The 22,513-nt window shown below is 43.7% G+C and overlaps 1 protein-coding gene across 2 annotated transcripts in view; it reads left to right on the top strand.

The window, feature by feature from the left end:
• Positions 1-22,513, top strand: part of LOC126162772 (uncharacterized) — a 96,937-nt gene that overhangs the window by 5,121 nt on the left and 69,303 nt on the right. For both annotated transcript variants that reach the window (XM_049919474.1, XM_049919473.1), the window contains exon 2: positions 17,741-17,899. In XM_049919474.1, the coding sequence (XP_049775431.1) occupies positions 17,741-17,899 (159 nt within the window). The remainder of the gene's footprint in view (positions 1-17,740; positions 17,900-22,513) is intronic.

Below are 22,513 nucleotides of genomic sequence, written 5' to 3'. Positions count from 1 at the left end.
TGTAAACATTTATTGCGTATTTGTGTTTTCTGACGTGTTTTACATCCTGGAGTAACTCTTCCCAATGTGTCTATTGGAACAAAAAATGCATCTAATCTAATGTAATCTGTACCATGTGTGTATTGTCACTTTACAGCAAGAAGGTTCGAAAACATAAGTTCTCCCTACAGATTGTCACACATCACAGCTACGTGATATGAACATTCAGCTGTTATCATGTGATGCACCACATTGAAGATATGCCTAATACTGGTCGTCCACACTCAACAACCCTAGTGAATGACTGTCCACTGTTCACAAACCACTCCACATGAGCAAGTTGTTCTCTAGGCATCCCTTACAAGTCCGCAGCACTTTAGTGCAAGAAGGGTGGGAAAGGAGACTACTGGAATAGAACCAGGGTCAGTGGTATTGGGGGAGGGGGGGGGGGAGGATTTATTCGCTGCCTGAGAATCGTCGTGGAGGAGAGCTTATGGGATCAGGTACCAGTTCGTGTCTCAGGCATGCAGTTTCAAAGGTTGAGCAGAAACAGTGGCCAGCCAGTCAGCTTATCATTTAAGGATGTTGCATATCATTCATTGCTGTCCTGATGAAAGCATCCTCCAGCCTACGGTCCAGGCTTAAAATGGATATATCAGTTATGAGTTATTCTTTCAATATAATGCACAACCACATTATGCACAGCTCATGAACACCTCCCTCTATGAGGTAGGATTCAGCTGAATGGAATAGCCTGTAGCATCTACTCACATGAACCTACTTGAGCATGCATGAAAAGTCAACACATTCAAAAGAGGCAGTGCAGAAATTATTGTGAGCATTTTGTATGGAAACAAATAATTTCCCTGTATTACACCCCCACACAGGAAAGGTGACTTCCGTAGCAAAATGACTAAAAGTGACTGCATTATTCATTATAAATAGGCATATCACGTCAGCTGTTCCACTCATTAACAGAATTTAGTGATTAATTGTTTTCATTCATTTATCACAGAAAGTAACTGACGCACATCATACGAGGACAGTTCAATAAGTAATGCAACACATTTTTTTTCTGAAACAGGGGTTGTTTTATTCAGCATTGAAATACACCAGGTTATTCCCCAATCTTTTAGCTACACAACACTATTTTTCAACGTAATCTCCATTCAATGCTATGGCCTTACGCCACCTTGAAATGAGGGCCTGTATGCCTGCACGGTACCATTCCACTGGTCGATGTCGGAGCCAATGTCGTACTGCATCAATAACTTCTTCATCATCCGCATAGTGCCTCCCACGGATTGCGTCCTTCATTGGGCCAAACGTATGGAAATCCGACGGTGCGAGATCGGGGCTGTAGGGTGCATGAGGAAGAACAGTCCACTGAAGTTTTGTGAGCTCCTCTCGGGTGCGAAGACTTCTGTGAGGTCTTGCGTTGTCATGAAGAAGGAGAAGTTCGTTCAGATTTTTGTGCCTACGAACACGCTGAAGTCGTTTCTTCAATTCCTGAAGAGTAGCACAATACACTTCAGAGTCGATCGTTTGACCATGGGGAAGGACATCGAACAGAATAACCCCTTCAGCGTCCCAGAAGACTGTAACCATGACTTTACCAGCTGAGGGTATGGCTTTAAACTTTTTCTTGGTAGGGGAGTGGGTGTGGCGCCACTCCATTGATTGCCGTTTTGTTTCAGGTTCGAAGTGATGAACCCATGTTTCATCGCCTGTAACAATCTTTGACAAGAAATTGTCACCCTCAGCCACATGACGAGCAAGCAATTCCGCACAGATGGTTCTCCTTTGCTCTTTAAGGTGTTCGGTTAGACAACGAGGGACCCAGCGGGAACAAACCTTTGAATATCCCAACTGGTGAACAATTGTGACAGCACTACCAACAGAGATGTCAAGTTGAGCACTGAGTTGTTTGATGGTGATCCGTCGATCATCTCGAACGAGTGTGTTTGCACGCTCCGCCATTGCAGGAGTCACAGCTGTACACGGCCGGCCCGCACGTGGGAGATCAGACAGTCTTGCTTGACCTTGCGGCGATGATGACACACGCTTTGCCCAACGACTCACCGTGCTTTTGTCCACTGCCAGATCACCGTAGACATTCTGCAAGCGCCTATGAATATCTGAGATGCCCTGGTTTTCCTCCAAAAGAAACTTGATCAATGCCTATTGTTTGCAACGCACATCCGTTACAGACGCCATTTTAACAGCTCCGTACAGCGCTGCCACCTGTCGGAAGTCAATGAAACTATACGAGACGAAGCGGGAATGTTTGAAAATATTCCACAAGAAATTTCCGGTTTTTTCAACCAAAAGTGGCCGAGAAAAAAAATGTGTTGCATTACTTATTGAACTGCCCTCGTATTTCCCATCTCATTATTTTTCTTTATGGAGAGGTGGTGTATACAATATGCTGTAGGCTCCAGAAATAGCTGCCTATAGATGAAGTTCTCAACAGTCGTATTGCATCAGAAGACATTGTGTAATGAACAAAAGGCAAGTGATTCACCATGGCCAGATGGTTGTTATTGACTCTTTGAGTGCCTCTCACGTAGCACACAGAAGTCGTGAAACATGCTGGTGTTCAGACAGGAAATGTTCAGATTGTTGACTGACTTCATGTTGCAGCTTCCATTTGTGCAACAGTTGCGCAGTTCACTCAATGTTGTACCGTTGTATTTCCATTTGTTCCCCTCACTGACTAAAGTTTTCGACAACTGGTCAGATGCAAGATTCATATGTTGCTGGCTATGCATCCAGCCTATAGAATTCTATAAACAGGGTATTTGAAACTTGTTTCCGGCATGGAAAAGTTGTCAAGAGACTTGGTGTATTTGTTGAGACTGCTGCTTGTGGCAGTCATGACATATCAGAATCGACTGTCACCTTTGCCTGCATCATCTCCATCATTATGATCCTCTCCTGGGGCCACTGTTTACGTGAACAGCATAGGCTTGTTTACTTAAATATTACGCAATGTTAGGCAGTAGTATTCTTAATGCAGTACTACTTTTTACTTTTAATGTTTTATAATGGGTTAGTTGATTTAGAAAATACAAGTAGCATGGAGCGTATGATATTCAGATTGTGTTTTGCTTTGGAAACTATTTGGAAATTCCACTGATTTGGTCAGATATATAGGTGGCAGCAGACATAGTTGTACTAAAAGTAAATTGAGTTACTGCTACTAATAATGGAAGTAGATCCATGCTGGCATATAAACAGACCTTAATTTTTTTCCAGAGTGCTCCCATAGCCAGTAGGCTATTGGCTGAAATGTGTAGATTATCATCAACTTTTGTTTTCTGTTTATAGGGTCATTAATTTTGTATTGTAAAGTTTGATGCATGGAGAGCTGTGTCAAATCAGTCTCTAGACTGAAGATCTTAACAACAACAACAACAACAATAACAAAGTTTGATTTTTAATTTTTGGTTTCTGATCTTGTTTGTTCATTCTGGGTGTTGAAAGGTTTTAAGTACTGTTGACTATAAATTTATTGAAATAATGAAACAGGTTATATGGTGTAATTTTTTCCAACACATTCTTAGAATTGAACCCATCGTAGATAACAAGTTTAACAAAAACAGTATAAACAAATTTAAAAATTTTGAAATAAGATATCACTTTTCTGTCCAAAACATTGAATGTCCTGACAATTAATTTCTATATGTAATTTTTTGACCATTCTTGTACTGTAAGTTTGGGAGATCTCAATTTAAGGTAACAGTAACTTAAAAGACAAATGATTGTCAATACAATGCATAAATGCGTGATAAAAAAAAAAGTAATGAGAATTTTTGTTTTTCTTAAAGAATATTTTTTTATTCATCAACAACAACTTTGTCCCCTTTGAAGTAATTCCCCTCAGATATAATGCACATGTGCCAACAGTTTTTCCAGTCTTGGAAGCACTTCTGGAACTCACTTTTCATCATGATGCTCAGCTCTGCCAGTGATTCTGTTTTTACATCATCACTGGTGGCAAACTAACGTCCTTTCATGGTTCCCTTCAGCCCTGGGCATAGAAAGAAGTCACAGAGGGTCATGTCTGATGAGTGCAGTGCCTGAGGCAACATAATGGTTTTGCTTTTTCTCCAAAAAATCCTAAATAAGTATTGAGGTGTGAACAGGAGCTCTGGCATGATGCTATTTCCATGAGTGGTTTTCCCACAATTCTTGTCATTTTCTTCAGATTGGTTCATGCAAACGGCGCATAACTTTTAGGAAGTATTCCGTATTGACAGTACAACCTTAGGGCAGGAACTCGTAATGTACTATCTCATTGTAATTGAAGAAAACAGTGAGAAGAACTTTCACATTAGATCGAACTTGTTGAAATTTTTTCAGTCTTGGTTCTTCAGGCAGTTTCCGGTGGGGCAATTGGGCCTTGGTTTCAACGTCATACCCATGTACTCATGTTTTGTCACCTGTTATAAGCTTCTCTAGAAGTTCTGGATCATTGTTGACTTCATTCAGGAATTCCTGAGCAATGTCTATGCAACGTCATTTTTGGTTGAAATTCAACAATATAGGAAAAAACTTTGCTACTACATGTTTCGTGCCCAAAACTCCCCAAAACATTGCTTGGCAAGAGCCAAAGGATAGGCTGACATCATCAGAAACCTCTCTAATGGTGATTCGGCAATTTTTCCAAAACCATTTTCTTTACATCTTTCACATTGTCATCACTAATTGATGTAGTAGGATGTCCAGGGGGTCGTTGTGCTCATCTTCTTGACTCTACTTGAAATGTTTATATCACTCTTAAATTCTTGTCATACTCATAGTATATTTGCCAAAAGCCACAGGCAACACTACGAATGCGGTATTGTACTTTGTTCCATTTTCAATCAAAATTTAGAGCAAATTCTTTGATCCATCTTTTTCAAAGGTAAAAATTCACTGAACACTTGTAAATATACATAACCTTTCAGACTGTCAGCAATAAACTAAATATTCAAAACAGCTGAAAATGCCAGCATACACCAGGAACATGTGTACCAAGACTTTAAAAAAATTCTTGTGTCCAACCTGTGAAATTAAAAAATTTCCAGAATGAAATTTTAACTCTGCAGTGAAGTGTGCAGTGATATGAAACTTCCTGGCACATTATAACTGTGTGCCAGACGGAGACTTGAACTAGGGACCTCATATTTGTTCTGTGTGTACACAAGTAATCCTCCTCCCAGTCTTGATGCAGGTTTCACACACACACACACACACACACACACACACACACACACAGAGAGAGAGAGAGAGAGAGAGAGAGAGAGAGAGAGAGAGAGAGAGAGAGACACAGTTTCAGCACAATTTAGTCGGCTGGGACTATGTCACAGTTTTGAAATGTTTATATTCCATTGACTCTGAAGAAGGAATCTTTCAAAAGCTAGAAACATTCTCAGTTTTCTTGTGTCTGTTGATGACTATCATGTCAGCTATTCCACAAATTGTTACATTTAATCATGTGTTGCAGTTTAACAATGGCATTCGTAAGTAGCTGGGGATTGTGGAGCATAAATATTTGTCACTGTCAATACTTTTATTTATAACACAACCCACATAATCAGAACACATCAGCTTGAATAATGAAGTAAGAAACAGCAACAGCAAAAGGACACAGAAGTTCCACACACTTAGGTATTAGCAACACGCAACCTCACCCTACTAGTGGTTGTTGTGCAACAAGAGTTCGAAGTGGTATGTGGTGGGGGGCTGTGGAGGCATAAGTAATTACCAGCTTCAATACTTTTATTTATAATATAACCCATCTAATTAGAGCACATCAGCTTAATCCCTTAAGTGGACATTTTTCAAGCATGCTCCTCTGCCTCAGTTGGCAATTTCTGCTAGCACTGGCTAGTGCCACGTGTCTTGCCCAGTCATTAAAACATTTCTTTCTTCATTTTAGTTTGTGGACAAGTACAGAGGACAGTTAGGTTGAAGTGCTATGGAACGAAAAAGAGAAATTAAATTTCATTTTTTGCGTTACTACAGATTGTTTTCTGTGTGAAATATTTTAAAATGTGGTGTTGCACATAGGACTCTTAATGCATACTCCATACATCCTTGTTGGTCTTTACATCATTGTGCATGGCAAAATCTCTGGAAAATGCCTGGCTGCAAGACAATTCACTTTTGGTGATTGAGGTGCGTGTCCAATTGGTAACCCTTGTTGTGGAGAGGATTCGGACAGATATTCCCCAATATTAATAATGAATTCCAATCTGCTTTTTTCACTGCCATATTTTTTGTACAGAATGTGTGCTTGAAACATGCAATGAATCGCCAAACACCCTCTGATAATATTTTTTCAGTTTGTTTCTAGTCATTTGCTGTCATTGCAACTGGGAGTCAGTGCTATTGAGCTCTCCCATATCCCGTAATCCTTGATAACAATTGGCTTTACCTGATGGCATTCTTCAAAATTACTTCTTGAAATGTATCGTCATGAAACCTCCTGACTATAACAATGTCCCTCTTGCTTTCCGTACACTCAACATCAGTTTGTTTCTGTACACAGTTCCCCACGAGGGGGCTCATGGTTCTTTCGTGAGTTCGTGCATGGTGCACATGGGGCCCTGAGCTGTTACGGCCCATTCTTCGCCCCCTGGCTGCAATTCCTTCAACCTGCCCCCTCTCTCCGTATCCTCGCTTCTTCCCCATCGCCACCTCCTTACCCCCTCTCGGTGTTTTGATTTATGTCAACCAGGCTATCCATCTGGTTACCTGTATTGGTTGCAATTTTGTTCCTCTTGCCTGTTCTTTCACCCTTTTGGCTTTTAGATCCCCACTTGAGGTTCGACCTCCACTTCAAAATTTCCTGTTTTTAGTGTGAGCCGTATGGGGAAGAACTCCCTCTCTAGCATCTACGGTGTGGATTCCTCTCCCCCCTTCCTTCCCCTCTCCCTTCCCCACTGTAGCCCCCTTCCACCCTGCTAGGTCACCAGCACATGTAGCCAGTCCATGTGGTGGGGCTGTTATTTACCCATATGGCTGAGCCCCCTGACAACACAGAGATCACACTACTGATACCTGAGCTGTTCTCTCCCCATGTATTCCAGGGAGTGGTTGCTTATCTTGTTGGAGCATCAGAACTCCCTGCAACAGCCACTGTGCTGGACGGCCCTCGCTGTGGCTGGGTGGCACACGTGGGGAGAGCCCCTGATCGGATTGGGTGGTATCATGGCAGATGCTTGGTGCATGAAGTGTATCAAGCTGCAAAAATCTGGCCATTCTCAAACAGCCGTCTCTTCGAATGCTGAATTATCATTAAATGCTGCTTCATATGACCCGGCAACCTTCCCCTCCCTGACTACACCATGGGAGGTGGGCCAGGCTCGCCGTCTTGGGATGCAACCCATTTCCCATAACTTCATCTGTACTAGGACGGTTGAGGACACATTCACCGCCACAAAACCATTGTTTTTGTGAGAAATATCGAGGACAAGTTTGGTGAAGTGGAGTCTCTTAGTGAGATGCAATTGGGCTCCCTGTTGATCAAAGCTTCTTCTGCCACCCAATCTGCAGGTCTTCATGCCTGTGATAGTCTTGGCAATGTTCCAGTGTGTATCACTCCTCACCAGTCTCTGAATATGGTCCATGGAGTAATTATCCATAGGGACCTCATCCTACAAACTGATGGGGAACTCCAGGCTAATCTGGAGCAGAATGTTGTTCATTTTGTTCGACGTGTGCGAAAGGGTCGCAAAGACAACCGCACCGATACTGGTGCCTTCATTCTGGCTTTCGAGGGGGGATACCCTCCCAGAGAATGTCAAGGTTATGTGCTACAGACGTGATGTGAAGCTGTACGTCCCTCCACCTATGCGGTGCTTTTGGTACTTGCATTTTGGGCATATGTCTTCCCACTCTATGGCGGACCCTTTGTGTAGTGACTGTGGCCACCACTCCATGAGCAAAGCCCCTGTGTTCTACCATCTGTGTGTGTCAGTTGTGCTGACGGCCATTCCTCTTGCTCGCCGGATTTCCCGACTCACAAGAGAGAAAAAAAGATCCAAGAATAAAAATCCCTGGATCGCCTGTCTTATGCTGAGGCCTGCCAAAAGAATGAGACACTCCATCCAGTGTCAGTATCTTCAACTTTTGCCTCCGTTACTTCCTTTCCTCCTCCTCCTCCTCCTCCTCCTCCTCCCCCTCCTCCCCCCCCCCCTTTGTTCTTACCCCAGCCCAACCCCACTCTCCTCTCCCCCTCTCCTTCAGTTCCCATGACCTCACTTCAGGGAGCTGCTCCCCCTCCCTGGCCAAAGAAGTGCCCCCCTTCTCCGGCATCTGCCGGTGATCGGGCTCCCTCCTGGGACCCCTCTCCCCGCCATCTCCCCCACCAGAAGACTGTTACCACCACTCGGCCACGAGGTGCACCATCTGTGCGCCCCAAGGTCGCCCGCTCTCTTTCGGTTCCCGATCTTGCAGAAGCCTCTACTCCCCCTGTGCCCCTCTCTCCTCCACCTCAGACAGAGAAGAAGAACTAACATAAATCAAACGCAGGGGACATTGGTCCCCTCCCCCTACCGGAGAAGCAACAGCCTCCTCTGGCTCCTCTCATGTGGATGGGGTCCATTGGGGCCCTCTCTCCCAAGGTCTCCACTAATGCCATGGGGGACACTTACCAGTGGCTCAAGGAGCTAAAAGATGCTGGACGAAGAGCTTCACAGTCTTGCTCCATGCCTGAAGCTGCTTCGGAGAAATCTTCCTAGCAAGCCCCTGAAGAGAAGTGAGAGAGCAAACTAAGAACAAGTCTGCTAAGAAACACGGCCTTCTCATGGCTCCACCACCATGCCCTATCCATTATGCATCTCAGGATGCAGGGGAGATCTTAGTGTCCCTTGCTGACGTGGAGCTCACTGATGCCTCATCCACCGTAGAAATGGCTACAAATACTCATTCGGAGGCAGCAGGTGACCTTGAGGCATAACCTGCCTCCTTGTGCGCTTCATGGCTTCCCAGCCTCACGATAACGTCATCCTCCAGTGGAATTGCAGCAGTTTTTTCCAGTGCCTGGATGAGCTATGGCAACAGTTAAGCTTTACACCTGCTTTCTGCATTGCCCTCCAGGAAACCTGGTTCCCGGCAATGTGGACCCCTGCCCTCCGTGTCTATAAGGGATATTACAGGAACCGTAACAACTATAATAGAGTGTCAGGTGTCTGTGTCCTAAACTCAATATGCAGTGAACCTGTGCCCCGTCAAACCCCTCTTGAAGCTGTGGCTGTCAGGTTAAGGACGATGCAGAAAATAACTGTCTGCAACATATATCTTCCTCCAGATGGTGCAGTACACCTGAATGCATTGGCTGCAGTGATTGATCAACTCCCTAAACCTTTCGTACTTTTGGGAGATTTTAACGCTCATAACCCCTTGTTGGGTGGCACAGTTCTTACTGGCCGAGTCAGAGATGTTGAAACTTTACTGTCTCAGTTCAACCTCTGCCTCATTAATACAGGGGCCGCCACACATTTCAGTGTGGCACATGACGCACATTCGGCCATTGAGGTTTGCAGTCCTGGCCTTCTCCCATCTATCCACTGGGGAGCACATGACGACCTGTGCTGTAGTAACCACTTCCCCATCTTCCTGTCACTGCCCCGACGTCAGGCCTGCGGACGCCTCCCCAGATGGGCTTTAAACAAGGCAGACTGGGAAGCCTTCATTTGTGCTGTCACCATTGAATTTCCCCCACATGGTTACATCGATGTGGTGGTTGAGCAGGTAACTACAACGATCGTTTCTGCGGCGGGAAACGTGATCCCTTGTTCTTTTGGGTGCCCCCGGCGAAAGATAGTCCCTTGGTGGTCGCCGGAAGTTGCTGAGGCAATTAAGGAGCATCAGCGAGCTCTACAGTCTCATAAGTGGCACCCTTCACTGGAGCGCCTTGTAGCCTTTAAACGGCTCCATGCTCACATTCGCCAGCATATCAAAAGGCAGAAACAGGAGTGTAGGGAGAGGTGCGTGTCGACCATTGGGTGCCATACGTTACCTTCCCAAGTCTGGGCAAAGATCAAATGAGTTTTTGGGTACCAGACCCCAACAGGTGTTTCTGGTGTTAACTTAAATGGCGTGTTATCTACCGATGCAAACGCGATTGCAGAGACCATGCTTGTGCCTCTGTGTTGGTGAATTACTCCCCAGCCTTTCACACTCTCAAACGGTGGATGGAAGGGAAAGTCCTCTTGTTCTCTACATGCCGCAGTGAATCCTATAACGCCCCATTTACAGTGTGGGAGCTCCTTATTCCCCTTGCACATTTCCCTGACACAACTCCCGGGCCCGATCGGATCCACAATCAGATTATCAAACATCTGTCATCTGACTACAAGCGACATTTCTCATGATCTTCAACCGGATCTGGTGTGATGGCGTCTTTCATTCACACTGTCGGGAGAGCACCATCATACCAGTGCTCAAGCCCGGCAAAAACCCACTTGATGTGGATAGTTATTGGCCCATCAGCCTCTCCAATGTTCTTTGTAAGCTGCAGAACGTATGGTGTGTCGGCGGTTGGGTTGGGTCCTGGAGTCACATGGCCTACTGGCTCCGTGCAAGGGCAGCATCCGCTTGGGTAGCTCTACCACTGATAATCTTGTGTCCCTTGAGTCTGCTATCTGAACAGCCTTTTCCAGATGCCAACACCTTGTTGCCATCTTTTTTGACTTACAAAAAGTGTATGATACCACCTGGCGACATTATATCATTGGCACATTATACGAGTGAGATATCTGAGGCCCGCTCCCGATTTTTATCCAGCATTTCCTGTCACTTCGTACTTTCTGTGTCAAAGTTGGTGCCTCCCGTAGTTTCTCTAATGTGTTGCAGAGTTTCTGGCTTCTCCTTTTTATTCTCATGGTCAGCCAGCCATGGTAATCTGTTTTGTTGTTTTAATCTCTTCTGCCTGTTTCTTGCATTGCTGTGGTTTTCTTCTCCCCATTTTTCCATTTAAGTGTTTGTTGCCCTTCCATCGTTCTTATGGTTTTTCCTTTCTCTCCATTATGTGTTGTCAGTCTTGCTTGTTTGATTCTCACCCTTGGGGTATTGTTTTACTTGGAACAAGGGACCGATGACCTAGCAGTTTGATCCCTTCCCCCCTCTTTTAAACCAACCGACCAACCTTAGCTCTTCACGAGAGACAGTCCCAGGGCCGGATTCCATCCACAACCAGATGATCCAACACTTGGATGTTCCCCAGAGGCAACAGCCCCTCAGGGTCTTCAACCACATTTGGCTCACAGGTGATTTTCTGTCACTGTGGTGAGACAGTATAGCTATTCCCGTCCTTAAGCCCGGGAAAAACCCAAAGTTTCTCAACAGCTACCCCCCACCCCCGCCTCAATTAGCCTTATGAATGTACTATGTAAACTGCTCAAAAGAATGGTCAACTTCAGATTATGTTGGCTACTCGAATCTCGGGGCCTTTTGCCTCCGTATCAGTGTGGCTTCCGGGCAGGGCGATCTCCAACTGACCATTTACTCTGATTGGAATCAGCCATTCAACAGGCTTTAACTCACCGCCAGCACCTTGTCGCGGTCTTCTTTGACCTACATAAGGTGTATGACATGGCTTGGCACCATCACATTTTATTTACCCTCTACAACTGGAGCTTCCGTGGTCCCCTTCCGACTTTCATCCACGAGTTTTTATCTTACCGGTACTTCCGGGTTTGAGTTGGCAGCGCCCACAGATTCAGCAGAATGGTATCCCACAGGCTTCTGTGCTAAGTGTCACAGTCTTCCTCATTGCCATCAATGGGCTTGCGACCTCTGTTGGGCCTCTGTTTGCTCTGGCGTTGTACATTGACGATTTTTGCATCTGGTGCAGCTCCCACTCGGTAACGTATGCTGAGCGCCAGCTCCAATGTGCCATCCGATGAGCCTCTGTGTGGGGCCATTGCCCATGGCTTCCAGTTTACTCCCTCCAAAATGCAGGTTATGCATTTTTGTCGTCGACGCACAGTACACCTCAATCCAGAACTTTATTTAGGCAACCAGTTCCTCGACGTTGTAACACAGACCCGTTTCTTGGGCCTTTCTGATAACAAGCTGACCTGGCTACCCCACATTCGCCATCCAAAAACTACATGTTTGCGGAAGCTTAATGCTCTCTGCCTCCTGGCCCACACATCTTGGGGTGCAGAACGTTCCACTCTTCTCCATCTTTACCGAGCTCTGGTCTTGATCAGACTAGTTTGTTATAGTCAGTTTTATGGCTCAGCAGCTCCTTCCACTTTGAAACTCCTTGACCCTGTCCATCGTTGGGGAGTGCATCTGGCTATTGGAGCCTTTCGCACCAGTCCTGTTGATAGTCTCCTCACAGAAGCAGGGATTCCCCCTCTACACATTTGACGGAGCCAACTCCTTGTTTCTTACGCAATTGCCATTCACCAGGTCCCTGAGCATCCTGTGTACCCTGTGCTCTTTGCCAATGAGAGATGTCTCCTTCCTAACACCCGCCCATAAGTGGGATTGCTGGTTGGCATGCTTCTCTCTTTCCTCTGTCGGGATCTCCATCTCCACTCACTGGACTGCATCTTGTGTTTTTCCTCCCATTCCCCCCCTTCCCTCCCCTCCCCTAGCCCACAGATTAGGACCGATCTATTCCAGGGTCCTAAGGTCTCTGTTGCTCCTGTAGTTTACTGGCGTCTTGTATGTGCTATCCTTGCAGAGTTCCAGGGTGCCACCATCTTTTACACTGATATTTGTAAGATTATTGATAAGGTGGGATACGCTTTCACCCCTTCTACTGGCTTTGAGCATCATTTATTGCTGGGATCATGTAGTGTGTTCACAGCAGAGCTTCTAGCTATTCGCAGGGCCCTCCTTTTTGTTTCTCAGGCCTCCCTGCAATGTGTTCTAATTTGTTCAGACTCCATGAGCAGCCTGCAGGCAATCAATCGATGCTACTCTTGTCACCCGTTGGTCTATGCTATCCATGCTGCCTGTTCAGTCGTCTTTCTCTGGGTCCCAAGTCATGTGAGCATCCCAGGGAATGAATTGGCTGCCCGTTTGGCTAGAGAAGCAGATACTTACCCCCCCATTTCCTTTCATGATTCCAGCTGCGGATATGCGGTTCTACGTCAAATCTCGCTTTGCCCAACAGTGGAATGCCATCTGGACTGCTACTGCTCATAGTAATAAAACGTCACACAATCAAGGAGTCTACTGCAGTTTGGCGCTCCGGAAGGAGTCCACTGTTGTATGCCATTTACGCATTGGTCATATCTGGCTCACCCATTGTTTCCTCCTACGTAACCACCCACCCCCAAAATGTGGTTCTGGAGCCAGACTGATGATAACTCACATATTGGTGGAATGTCCCCTTCTTTTGGCTCTTCGTGTTAAGTATAGTCTTCCTGATTCCTTAAATTTAATATTAGCAGATGATCCACAGATGGTTGACCTGGTCCTCAGTTTCCTCCGTAAAAGTGGTTTTTATTTCAAGATATAAGGTTCTCCTTCAGTCTTGGAGCAGGGCGGGTTGGTTGTGGTTGGGACTACTTTTGCAGTCTTCTCGATCTGTGACCCCATGACCGCGCCCCCTTTTTTCCAGTTTTTAGATCTGGTCTCACCTTTTATGCTTTTACTGTGTGTGTTTAATGTTCATTATTTTATAATTTGAGTCCCTTGACTGGATCTGTCCACTTGTAACAGACCCCCCCCCCCCCCCCCCCTTCCTTCTGTAACTGCCCGCATCTCATGGTCGTGTGGTAGCGTTCTCGCTTCCCACGCCCGGGTTCCCGGGTTCGATTCCTGGCGGGGTCAGGGATTTTCTCTGCCTCGTGATGGCTGGGTGTTGTGTGCTGTCCTTAGGTTAGTTAGGTTTAAGTAGTTCTAAGTTCTAGGGGACTGATGACCATAGATGTTAAGTCCCATTGTGCTCAGAGCCATTTGAACCATTTGAACCTTCTGTAACTCACTTTGGAACTGTGGGGCTGATGACCTCTCCACTTGGTCCCATACCCCTCTCAATCAATCAGTCAATCTGTACACAGTTACGTATTCACTTCTTCAGTTTTTCATTTTTCATGAAATTGGGAAACTTCTTTGTGTGTCACCTCATTGGGCCATCAACTTTGGTGTTCTTACTCGTTAGTTTATCAATCTCATATGGTCTAGTGCACCAGTTTTCGAGGTAAACAGAGCACACAGCAAATCAAGAGTAAGATAGAGGGGGAGAGAGGGGGGGGGGGTTGATAAGTTATTTTCTCTGCAAGAAAGACTGCTGCCAGAGTTCATGCCTTTGCCAATATAAAAGCTGAAAACTGTTATAACTTTTAATTGGTCAGTAATGCATTGCCTCGACTGACAAGAGGTACCATATAGTACAGGAATCATTAGCTATTAGCATTATAACACATGCTGACCTGATCTCGTCATTCACACAGGATGCTGTGGATGGATACATCCGACAAACCTACTGAGAATGAGAAGGCCATGGATGTATATATCTGTTATGTTCACTTAAAGGATTAAATAACAAAATAAGGAAATATTACTTGCACATGACTCCAACAAGCAAAAAAGAAGCAGTATATCTGACGTTAATGTTGAGAGAAATCTTGATCATTTAAGTAAATGGTGCTTTAAGCTAAATTAACTTTATAAGCTGGAAAATAACTGTAATAAAAAAAAGTTGCTGGGCACAAGCTCAAAGTAACAGATAATGGGAGAGGACAGATACATCCAAAAGCTAAGGCTAATTCTGCAAAACAAAACTAAATTAGGAGGAAATAGTTTCAACAGCACAGGAAAGTGCTTACACTACACTCAGCCTAGATATTATAAAAATTACTGAGTTAAAATGACATAACAGTAATATACCCCCAGGGCCTAATTTGACACTGAACCTTCTGTAACTGCAATGTATTTCAGGCAGGCACAACCTGTCTTTGCAGTGGCTCCACCATTAAGACAATAGTACACTGGAAAACACTAAACACTACAACTGTTAAAATAGCATAAAGGTGAATCACAGCCAAACCACCGGTGAATTCACAACTGATTTTTTTGTCGAGCACAACCGGTACGACACTCTTCTAGTACACAGCTGTTCAAATGCGCACACCATAGGTGGTATTCAGTTATGTACAGTCTTCACTGGAGGCAAAATGCCAGGAACCCATGTCTGTGTGCATATAAGTTGCCATTAGCTCAGGCCTAAACTTCATACCAGTCTGTCCCACTACTGACCAAGTGAACTTGCAGCTCTGTCCATATCATGCACACTGCTGTCTCTGTTGTTCTCTTATTGAGTCTTCCGTCTTTGGCTCTCCACAGACTGAGTGCTCCAGTTGAGCCCACCGTTAGATTGTTGTCTGAAATACTCCTCTGTGATACACCGAGCGAGGTGGCGCATTGGTTAGCACACTGGACTCGTATTCGGGAGGACGACGGTTCAATCCCGTCTCCGGCCATCCTGATTTAGGTTTTCCGTGATTTCCCTAAATCGCTTCAGGCAAATGCCGGGATGGTTCCTTTGAAAGGGCACGGCCGATTTCCTTCCCCATCCTTCCCTCACCCGAGCTTGCGCTCCGTCTCTAATGACCTCGTTGTCGACGGGACGTTAAACACTAATATCCTCCTCCTCCTCTGTGATACAGACAAGGGAGAGATTGAGTCAGTAATTACATCACTGAAGGACTCTCATGGATGTGATGGAGTGCCTAGCAGAACATTGTACTGTGCTTCACTTGGTAGCCCTGTAGTTAGATGTACTTGTAATTTTTCCTTTAGGAATGGTCAGTTTCCTGAATGATTAAAGTAGTCACTGTATAGAAACGGAGAATGGGATAATGTAGACAATTTTAGACCTATTTGTATGCCATCAGTGATGCTAAAGTTATTGGTAAGGCTGTATGTAAGGATAATTGATCATTTTATATCACATAATTTGCTATCAAATGTACAGTTCGGCTTTAGAAGTCAGTTTAACTGAAAGTGCTATATTCTCTTTTCTCTGTGAGGTACTGGATGGGTTAGAAAAAGTTTAGAACGCTAGGCTTTTTTTTTTTTTTTTTTTTTTAATTTAATTGAGGCATTTGGTTGTGTTGATCACAAAATATTGCTCTGGAAATTGGACTGGTATGGAACATGAGGAGTAGCTCACAATTAGTTCACCTCTTACTTTAACAACAGACAGCAAAAGGTCATTATTCACAGTGCTGAGAATGGCTGTGATGTAAGGTCTAAATGGGGCACAGTCAAATAGAGGGGGGGGGGGGGAAATAGGACGGTGCCCCAGAGATCAGTGTTAGGGCCATTCCTGTTCCTTATTTATGTATATGATATGCCCTCTAGTATTACAGGTAATTCTAAAATATTTCTGTTTGCTGATGACACTAGCTTGGTAGTAAAGGATGTTGTGTGCAACATTGGCTCTGTTTCATATTGTGCAGTTCATGATATAAGTTAATGGCTTGAACAAAATAAACTAACACTAAATCACAGTATGATTCAGTTTTTGCTTTTCTAAAACACAATTCAACAAAACCCGACATTTTAATTTCACTAATTGGCATATGATTAGTGAAACTGAACAGTTCAAATTTCTAGGTGTTCAGATAGATAGTACACTGTCATGGAAAGCCCATGTTCAGGATTTGTTCAAAGACTTAATGCTGCCATTTTTACTGTTCGAACAGTATCTGAAGTAAGTGATCGTTCGACACGAAAATTAATTTACTTTGCTTATTTTCATTCACTTATGTCATATGGTACTATATTTTGGGCTAACTTTTCCCATTCTCAAAGAATATTTTTGGCTCAGTAACGGGCAGTTCAGGAAATAAGTGGTGCAAGTTTGCAAACCTCTGGTCGACCCCTGTGCACTGGTCTGGTATTCTGACATTGGCATCTCAATATATATATTCTTTACTGTTGTTTCTTGTTAACAATATCAGCTTTCTCCCAAGAATTAGCAGCTTTCACCCAGTTAATACTAGGCAGAAATCCAATCTGCAATTGGATCACACTTCCTTAACTCATGTGCAGAAAGGTGTGCAGTATACTGCTGCATCCATTTTTCAATAAGCTACTGCAAGAATTCTACAATCGTAGCAGTAATCCTTTCACTTTCAAATTGAAACTGAAAAGTTTCCTCATGGGTCACTCCTATTCTGTTGAGACATTCCTTGAAAGATTAAGATTATTCTCATGTTATATTGTTGATTGCTTTACTTAAACTGATGGCTTGACTTTTTTGGGTTCATAAATATTCTATTTACATCTTTATTACTTTTATGTTGTAATTTCATGTAGTCACACGTTCCATGACCGTGGAGATTTGCTATTCTATTTGGTCCTACGGAACTTGAGATGTGTAAATAAATAAATAAATAAATAAATAAAACACAGCTAGAGCAGGCGGGCTCTGTCAGCAAACTACCACATTTGACATGTCCATTTTAGTAGGTCGAATTCAACGTGCTGTACTCCACCAAGGACATTGCTTTACTTTATTTATATCAATTCTTTTTCATGCCGTTCAGCACTGCTATTTTGGTGAGTTGTGGCCTGTTCTCATAGATTATTTCAGAACATGAACTTTTCAATGTCAGTTCAGTTCTGATAATTAGAGACACAAACATCTAAAACATCTGAAAGTGTGTGAACTATTATGTAGATAATGTGATGATTTTTTAGTGAACAACGTTAGTTGTAAGAAAATTGGTTTTCCTAAAAACAACTACAATGTTGGTGCATAGTCAAAACTAACCCACAGTATTTATTGTTGCAGATATACGAGTATGACCCTCTCCCAAAGAAAATGTGCCATCGCTGTATGTTCCAAGTTGATGGCTTTTATGAATTTAGAGAAAATTGTTTGAAGACTGAACAGTACTTAAAATTACAGCTTCCATGGATGCCACGTAAAGCAAGTAATGGGAGCACTGATGTGAGTTTCAATTTTTTTAGCTTATTTACTAACACTTTAGAGGACAGCATAGTCCTCTGTAACATAGAGCAAGACGGCTAAGGCAGTGTTAATGCACTTACATTCAGGAGAAGTGGGTTTTATATGTGTGTGTATATTATTTCTGTGATATATGTGACATGGCATGTACTGTTGTGCCAGTTGGTGAAACAATGGATGGGTGGATGGATGAATGAATGACTAAATTAATGAATAAATAAATAGATAAAAGTACCATGAGGTGATTTTGACAAGCTTCCATCATGTGATTATCTAACAAGTATTAAAAATGCACCAAGTTTGCCAAAGAGGACATTTTAATTCAGCAGTGAGGTTGAGACCTTTGCATGCAGCATGTTTCTGTAAATACACATGTTAGAAATTCATTTTAAGTAAATTGTATTATAGGTCTTGAATGTTCTTACAGCTGTGAAAAAGCCAATCTCTCCACCAATCTGGTATTCCAAGAATACTAAATCTGTGAAGTTAGCAGGAGCCTCCATTGAGGCTGGAATGGAAGGAGAATGGTCATATAGGCTCACTCATATTTAAAGAAAGTGGATGACTTCAGGATACTGGGAAAATGCAACCAGTCTGCAAAGGTGATTGCTGACTAAACACGTGTGCAATCCATCCTAAGACATTGCTCAGGTGTGTGGGATCCATATCAGTTAGGACTAACAGGGAGTATTGAAGGCTCACAAAGAAGAGAACAACACATGTTTATAGATTTATTTGACTTATGGGTGAGCACTGTCGAAAAGTTGAAAAATCGGAAGTGACAGACGCTTGAAGAGACAACCCCGTAACCCTAATTACAACATGTAAAGAACTTGCATTAAGCGAGGGATTTAAGACTATGAAACAGCTGCCTATATGACACTCCCCTAAGGACTGCAAAGATAAAGACTAATTACAGCACGCACAGAGGCACTGAAGCAATCATTGTTTCTACCCTTTATACACAAATGGAGCAGGAAGAAACCCTAATACTAGCTACAACTGAAATTACACTCTTCCAGGCATGTTACATTGGTTTGTAGACTAAAGTTGCAAAGGTAGATGTTAAGAGTTATAATGGCACATAGAAGCAGCAAGCTGTTCTGTCAGGATTGCTGGATGGTTCAGTTACTTGAGCACTGTGACTAAATTCAAGTGTTCACATTTAAGTAATCACTCTAAAGTAACCTGTCAGAAATTTCATTACCTGTTAATTCCTTTTCACTATTTTCAGTTTATAATGTTTCACAAGACACACCCATATAGCTGAGTGTGTTAAGCACCTGCTTCTGGGACATAGGGAGGCATGCTGATTCCAGATCGAATCTGCATTGTGGGTTAACAACAGGAAGTGGTGTGCCAGCTAGCCTGAATTTGGTTTTTATGCAGTTTCCCACATCCACCTACGTAAATACTGCACTGTTTCCAGGTTTTGCCTCAGTTGCATGCTGCCCAAACACTTCGAAAAACAGTTTTACTTTTTACCAGGCGATATGTGCTATATACAGACAGAAGGTGCCCAAAATTTAGTTACATAGTAGCAAAGTACCACTTGAAACTAGTATTTCTTCAAGGAAATTAGTTGTAAAGATACAGGCACCATAAAATTCACATCCTGTACAAAGACACAAGTTTTAAACTGGACTTTATGTGCACAGATCAATAAGAGACATGTTAAAAGAATGCAAATCAGTAACCAGTAGAAGCTCTTGTATAACTGTAATGGCCCAGATGTTTGGTATGACTTTTCTGAATATAAATGCTCCTTGTAACAATGAAGAAAAGCTAAGGGATCAGTTCTGTAGTCAAGTAGACTTATTCAAAACACAATATTAAGATGGAATGTAATGCAACTACCATTACTCAGGCGTCATATAGAGGTGGGCTACATACAAGTTTTGTGGTTGCAGTTACTTATCTGTACTAACTGTCTTGACTGGGCCATGTTTTGGTACCTTGACGCAGCAGACTCCTTTCTCAAGATACCAAGTCCATGTCAGCTGAAAATCTCAAATACCAGTCACTACAAAATAAATTCCTTGACGCACATGTATTTCACCTCCATTATACAGGGTGTTACAAAAAGGTACGGACAAGCTTTCAGGAAACATTCCTCACACACAAAGAAAGAAAATATGTTATGTGGACAAGTGTCCGGAAATGCTTACTTTCCATGTTAGAGCTCATTTTATTACTTCTCTTCAAATCACATTACTCATGGAATGGAAACACATAGCAACAGAACGTACCAGCGTGACTTCAAACACTTTGTTACAGGAAATGTTCAAAATGTCCTCCGTTAGCGAGGATACATGCATCCACCCTCTGTCGCATGGAATCCCTGATGCGCTGATGCAGCCCTGGAGAATGGCGTATTGTATCACAGCCGCCCACAATACGAGTACGAAGAGTCTCCGAAGAGTCTCTACATTTGGTACTGGGGTTGCGTAGACAAGAGCTTTCAAATGCCCCCATAAATGAAAGTCAAGAGGGTTGAGGCCAGGAGAGCGTGGAGGCCATGGAATTGGTCTGCCTCTACCAATCCATCGGTCACCGAATCTGTTGTTGAGAAGCGTACGAACACTTCGACTGAAATGTGCAGGAGCTCCATCGTACATGAACCACATGTTGTGTTGTACTTGTAAAAGCACATGTTCTAGCAGCACAGGTAGAGTATCCCATATGAAATCATGATAACGTGCTCCATTGAGCGTAGGTGGACGAAACTAAAATGAGCTCTAACATGGAAATTAAGCATCGTTCTAGGTCTTCCCCAGTCGCGAGTCATAGGCTGGAATGTTCCGTGCTCCCTAAGATGCCGATCAATTGCTTCAAACATCTTCCTGTCGGGACACCTTCGTTCTGGAAATCTGTCTCGATACAAACGTACCACGCCACGGCTATTGCCCCGTGCTAATCCGTACATCAAATGGGCATCTGCCAACTCCCCATTTGTAAACATTGCACTGACTGCAAAACCACGTTCGTGATGAACATTAACCTGTTGATGCTACGTACTGATGTGCTTCATGCTAGTACTGTAGAGCAATGAGTCGCATGTCAACACGAGCACCGAAGTCAACATTACCTTACTTCATTTGGTCCAACTGGCGGTGAATCAAGGAAGTACAGTACATACTAGCGAAACTAAAATGAGCTCTAACATGGAAATTGAGCGTTTCCTGACACATGTCCACATAACATCTTTTCTCTATATGTGTGTGAGGAATGTTTCCTGAAAGTTTGGCCGTACCTTTTTGTAACACCCTGTATACATTCCATATTACAGCATATGACTTCAACAGAGTTCACAATACATATTAGTCTTCGTCATTTCTGCTCTGTTTATCCTTTCTGAGTTTCCCTTGACAATTGACGTCATGACCATCATTATGCACAGCAAGGTTCTGTGGTCCATGGCATACCTCCGAGGTGGGTGAGTATTTTCATGTAATAACTGCCCCAACCAGCAGGTGTTGATATGAAGTCCAAAACACTTACTTATAAAATAACAAATGCTTGGTCAGGGTCATGACTGCCCATTGTCGATTACAGAGGCAGACAGAATAACACATCACTTTCTCCAAAGTGATATGTTAACAGCTCATTCCCCCCCCCCCCCCCCCCCCTTAGACGAAAAATGTGACAATTCTATTGTGTAAATGGCTAAAAATATGTTTAACAATATTATGAAAAGGGTACTTGCTACTAACTATATAGACTATATAGGAGAGATTCTGAGCTGCAGATAGGCACAATAAAAAGACTGTTGAAAAGCGAGCTTTCGTCCAACAAGGCCTTTGTCGAAAATAGAACCCCCCCCCCCCCACACACACACACACATTTTTGGGGAAACACAGCTCACAAACACATGACCACTGTCTGGCTGCTGAGACCAGACTGCCAGCAGAGGCGCATGATGGGAGAGGAAAGGCAATTGGGGTAAGGAGGAAGGTGGGGATGGGGAGGGTAGCAGGGTAGGAGTGGGGGATGGTAAACTGTTGCTCATGGGAGCGAGCAGGGACAAGGTGGAGAAAGGGTGGGGCACCTAGGTGCAGTCTGGAGCTAGACAGAGGGCAGGGGGGAGGGGATAATAGAAAAGGAGAGTAGTAAAAAGACAGTGCATTGGTTTAACAGAGGGCTATGTAGTGCCAGAATTGGAACAGGGAAGGGGCTAGATGGGTAAGGACAATGACTAACAAAGGTTGAGGCCAGGAGGGTTATGGGAACATAGAATATGTTGCAGGGAGAGGTCCCACCTGTGCAAGTCGGAAAAATCGATGTTGGTGGAAGAATCCATATGGCACAGGCTGTGAAGCAGTAATTGAAATGAAGAACTTCAAACTGGGCAATGTGCTCAGCAATTGGTTGGTCCAGCTATTTCTCGGCCACAGATTTTCGGTGGCCATTCATGCAGACAGACAGTTTTTTTTGCTTGCCATGACCACATAGAATGCAGCACAGTGGTTGCAGATTAACTTGTAGATAACGTGACTGGTTTCACAAGTAGCCCTGTCTTTGACGGGATAGGTGATGCTTGTGACGAGATTGGATTAGGTGGTGATGGGAGGGTATATGGGACAAAGCTTGCATCTA

Source organism: Schistocerca cancellata, chromosome 2 (genome assembly GCF_023864275.1).
Source record: "Schistocerca cancellata isolate TAMUIC-IGC-003103 chromosome 2, iqSchCanc2.1, whole genome shotgun sequence".
NCBI lineage: Eukaryota > Metazoa > Arthropoda > Insecta > Orthoptera > Acrididae > Schistocerca > Schistocerca cancellata.
This window is presented reverse-complemented; position numbering and strand designations above follow the sequence as displayed.